Source organism: Mandrillus leucophaeus, unplaced genomic scaffold (genome assembly GCF_000951045.1).
Source record: "Mandrillus leucophaeus isolate KB7577 unplaced genomic scaffold, Mleu.le_1.0 Scaffold75, whole genome shotgun sequence".
In the NCBI taxonomy this organism is placed as follows: Eukaryota; Metazoa; Chordata; class Mammalia; order Primates; family Cercopithecidae; genus Mandrillus; species Mandrillus leucophaeus.
In genome coordinates, this window is record NW_012108141.1 from 4,499,665 (window position 1) to 4,503,651 (window position 3,987).

The following is a 3,987-nucleotide window of genomic DNA, read 5'->3' on the forward strand; positions in this document are numbered from 1 at the left end:
GCCCGGTCAGCTCAATCCAATTATTTACTCACCCCAGTCCATTCATACTGAAGGCTGAGACTGGCATACTGACTCCAGAAGGCCAAATCTGTGACAAGGAGCCTTGCGGAGGGCTCAGGAGCCCTGTTGATGCAGGATTTTTCTCAGCTTCTTTGCCAGACTCATGGCAGTGGCGCCTCATCTACTCAGCCTGCTGTGCTCAGCCCCTTGTGGGAGAAACATGTGAGTTAGTGAGTGCAGGATCCGGCTGGCCTCTCCGGGCACTGACACAACAGCCAGCGCCATGGGGGGCCTGCAGCCAAACCAGGCATGTCACCTCAAGGGAAACGTGGTGGCACCCAGGTGAGGGTGCCCATGACCCTGAAGCCCCAGGCGGGGTGTTATAGTGCTCTTTTAGTTTCGCCATCTGCAGTCTGACAGATGGTGGTGTGTTAGCAGCTCATTTGGCCTCTTGCCTTGTTGCTGAGGCAGTTGCCCTCTGCTGGTGAGGGCAAAGGGCTGGTGTGACAGCCTTTTCTGGGTACTGGCACTTGGTGGGCCCCAAACTCTTGTCCAGTGTTGAAGAAGAACGGGGTTACACAGAAAATTGAATGATGGTAAAAGTGGAGAATTTTATTGAGTGATGAAAACATTTCTCAGAAGAGAGGAGAGCTGGAGAGGGGACGAGAAGGACAGGTCGTCTTCCCCCCAAATCAGGTTGTCTCTTCCCCAAAGTCAGGCTGTCTCCCCTCTACTGACTGAGTCTGGGGTCTTTATGGGCATAGGATGGGGCTGGGGCATGCCATAGGTAGTTTTGGAAAAAGCAACATTCAGTTGGTAAAAAGGCATGATTCAGAAAGAACCAATTGGGAGAGGGTGGGCAAAGAGGAATAGAAGCTCTTACTTTGGACTTTCTGTCACGAGTTTCAGACTGTTTTTTGTTGTTGTTGCTTTATGGTGAAGATGGGGTTTCACCAAGGACCCTCCCTGTCTTCTTAGAATTTCTCTGCCTCCTGCCTCTATTACTGTGAAGGGGGTGGGGGAAGCTGCACTCCAGTCTCAGACCCCCAGGGGAGATATTAATAGTATTGATCTTACTGCTTCTGTTAGTCAGGAAGTTCTCTCTATACTCCTAGCAAGTATCTATCACGTGGCACCCCTGTATCTAAAGGTCATTCCATTGGAAAGGGATGAAAACTCAGTCACTGTGCTGGGCCTGGCCATTTGCTAAAAACCTCAAACACACAATTGGTACAGGTCCCAAGCTTCTACTTTACTGATATACACTGCCTTTGGGCTGCTCTCCAGCTGTCAGCTGCAGTGTTTGTAATTGAAATCTCTTCTGCCCTTTGTGCAGTGATGAGACTTTGTGCTCATGGGCACCCGTGCCTTCTCTCTGCTCCCCTTCCCCTTCCAGACTGCCATCCTCTGTGCCAGCACTGTGCAGCTGATCTCCACAACACCGGAAGCATCTGCCTGAGGTGCCACAATGCCCGCTACCTGCTGCTCGGGGACCACTGTGTTCCTGACTGCCCTTCAGGATACTATGCAGAGAGAGGAGCTTGTAAAAGTGAGTAAGTGCTGGACTCAGGAGCTGGAGCTGCCACCCGAGATTCTCTTCGGGCAGTAGCTGGGAAGGCTTGACCTTTCCTAAGAGAGAGCGGAGGCGGGAAGTATGCCATGGGACTGTAAACCAGACCTGCCAATGTTCTCAATGTTGGGATTTTATTACCCACACTTGGGATGCTGCTTGGAAGAGAATCTGACATCATGGTTTCTGTTGTGTCTCTTTTTCCTCTGCAGAATGTCACTCCTCCTGCAGAACCTGCCAGGGCAGAGGACCTTTCTCCTGCTCCTCATGTGACACCAACCTCGTGCTGTCCCACACTGGCACCTGCAGCACCACCTGCTTCCCTGGGCACTATCTTGATGATAATCATGTTTGCCAGTGTAGGTTTTTCCAGTGACCTTCTCTCCTTTCCTTCCTTTCCTGCCTTTCTGAAGCCATTGAAAGAAATGTGAGGTTCTTACTTCCATCTTCTCACCTGGTAGCCTTTATTTTTATAAAAGGAAGAAAACCAATCTACAAAGGCAATAAGGTTGCCATTAACAGATTATAGCTCAGATATCGGCCTAATCGAAAGTGCTGGGCTTGGCGGTAGGGTCTCATCTGTAAGTGCCAGCTGTGTGATCTTGGGCAGTTATTTAACTTCTCTGTCCAGGTTATCTCATTTAAAAAATAAAAGTGTTAGTTTGTTTCATCTTTATAGTTTTTCTCAGCAATCCTATTCTATGACCGTAGGCAGAGAGTGGAACTTGCTCTAGTACACAGTCAGTGGACTAAGCACTTCTCTGGATTGAATTTGTTTTCTACATGTATTTGTGAATATTGACAGTGTATAGGCTTTGCATGCTGGAAATATTCCATTTCTGCCTAAACAGTAGTTATCTGGACTTGTATGGGAGTTACTTATATAGATGTCTTATTTCTCAAGTAAGTCAGAATACGATTAATTACCTTGAGTCAGGCACAAACAAAGAGTTAGGATATTCTATTAGGGAATGGGTAAATCTCTCTGAAAAAAAAAATAAGATATCCTTCACAGATAAAGGAACATTTATGATGGGCTGATGCTGCTTATTTTATCTCAGGTACCAAAGTGTCATTTGCAAAAATGAAAAATTGTTATACTTTTGAAAATGACAGTTAACAAATATAGTGGTGATATTTCAGTTGTGTGTTCTAGGGATACCATGCTGAAGGAGTTGTGGAGTAGTGGTTAGGAGAGTGGACTCTAGAGTCAGAGAATTGAAGTTCAAATCCTAATTGCTACTTAGAGCTTTATGACCTTGAACAAGCCAGTTAACCACTAGGCCTCAGTTTCTTTTCTTTTTTTTTTTTTTTTGTAAAAGGAAGATTTATATAACAGTACCTACATCCTATTGTTGTTACATTTAATATAGACCATAGTAGAGAATAAGTTGTCAGAATTAATTAACCATTGTTTTGTTTTTATCATCATCATCTAAAATGAGAGGCAAATAAAGTAGTAAAGATATTTCTATTTTATAGATAGGATGATAGATATTACTGTTAGTTTATTGAGATCCTTGCAAAGCTTTGCATTAGTTATATGGAACTCACCCTTTTGCATGATCTGTGGAGGTACTGGAGATCTAAAAACAGATTTTTTTGGACCAGTGGGAAGATTGCTTTTGTAACAAAAACTTTGCTTTGTATATATCAACTGTCTGCCAGAATCTGTAGATTCTGTAATACAAGAGACAGGAATGAAATACTTCCATGTTCTATTCAAGAGCAAGAGAGTCTTGGTGGAGAAATAGTGACTTAGATTTATGAGGCTCTTCACAGCAGTGGAATCACAGAAATAAAAGTTCAAAAGAAAAAATAGAATCCATTGTATGAAGTACAGGTAACAAAAATACATTGCATTGAAATAGTTCTCTTCTGGGAAGTTTTTGTCTTGGTGCAGGGTGGCCTCTGCACAAACACATTTGCTATCATCCCATGTAAATAGAATTTCATAGAATATTTCAGTTGGATTAAGAATTTCCTAAGTTTAGTCCTTAAATTTCATTCTAAGATTGAAAAAGTATGCTCCTACGTTGGGATATTTGAGTTTCTAGTAGGTTAAAAACAAACAAACAAACAAAAAACCAAAAACAGCCTGACCAACATGGTGAAACTCCATCTCTACTAAAAATACAAAAAAAGTAGCAGGGCATGGTGGTGCACACCTGTAATTCCAGTTACTCAGGGGGTGCTGAGGCAGGTGAATCGCTTGAACCTGGGAGGCAGAGGCTGCAGTGAGCTGAAATCACGCCATTGCACTCCAGCCTGGGTGACAGAGCAAGACTCGGTCTCAAAGAAAAAAAAAAATTCAACAATGTTCTATTCTAATACTCATAATTACAGACAATTATAAGCCTGCCAATTTTAGAAATTCTGCAATAAGGGCTTTTGAGGAAATGTAATCAGTATTAAGG

At 43.4% G+C, this 3,987-nt stretch overlaps 1 protein-coding gene across 1 annotated transcript in view; it reads left to right on the forward strand.

The window, feature by feature from the left end:
• Window positions 1–3,987, forward strand: part of FRAS1 (Fraser extracellular matrix complex subunit 1) — a 452,220-nt gene that overhangs the window by 265,754 nt on the left and 182,479 nt on the right. Inside the window, exons 21-22 of the mRNA XM_011966222.1 lie at window positions 1,397–1,549; window positions 1,783–1,929. Of these exons, the coding sequence (XP_011821612.1) occupies window positions 1,397–1,549; window positions 1,783–1,929 (300 nt within the window). The remainder of the gene's footprint in view (window positions 1–1,396; window positions 1,550–1,782; window positions 1,930–3,987) is intronic.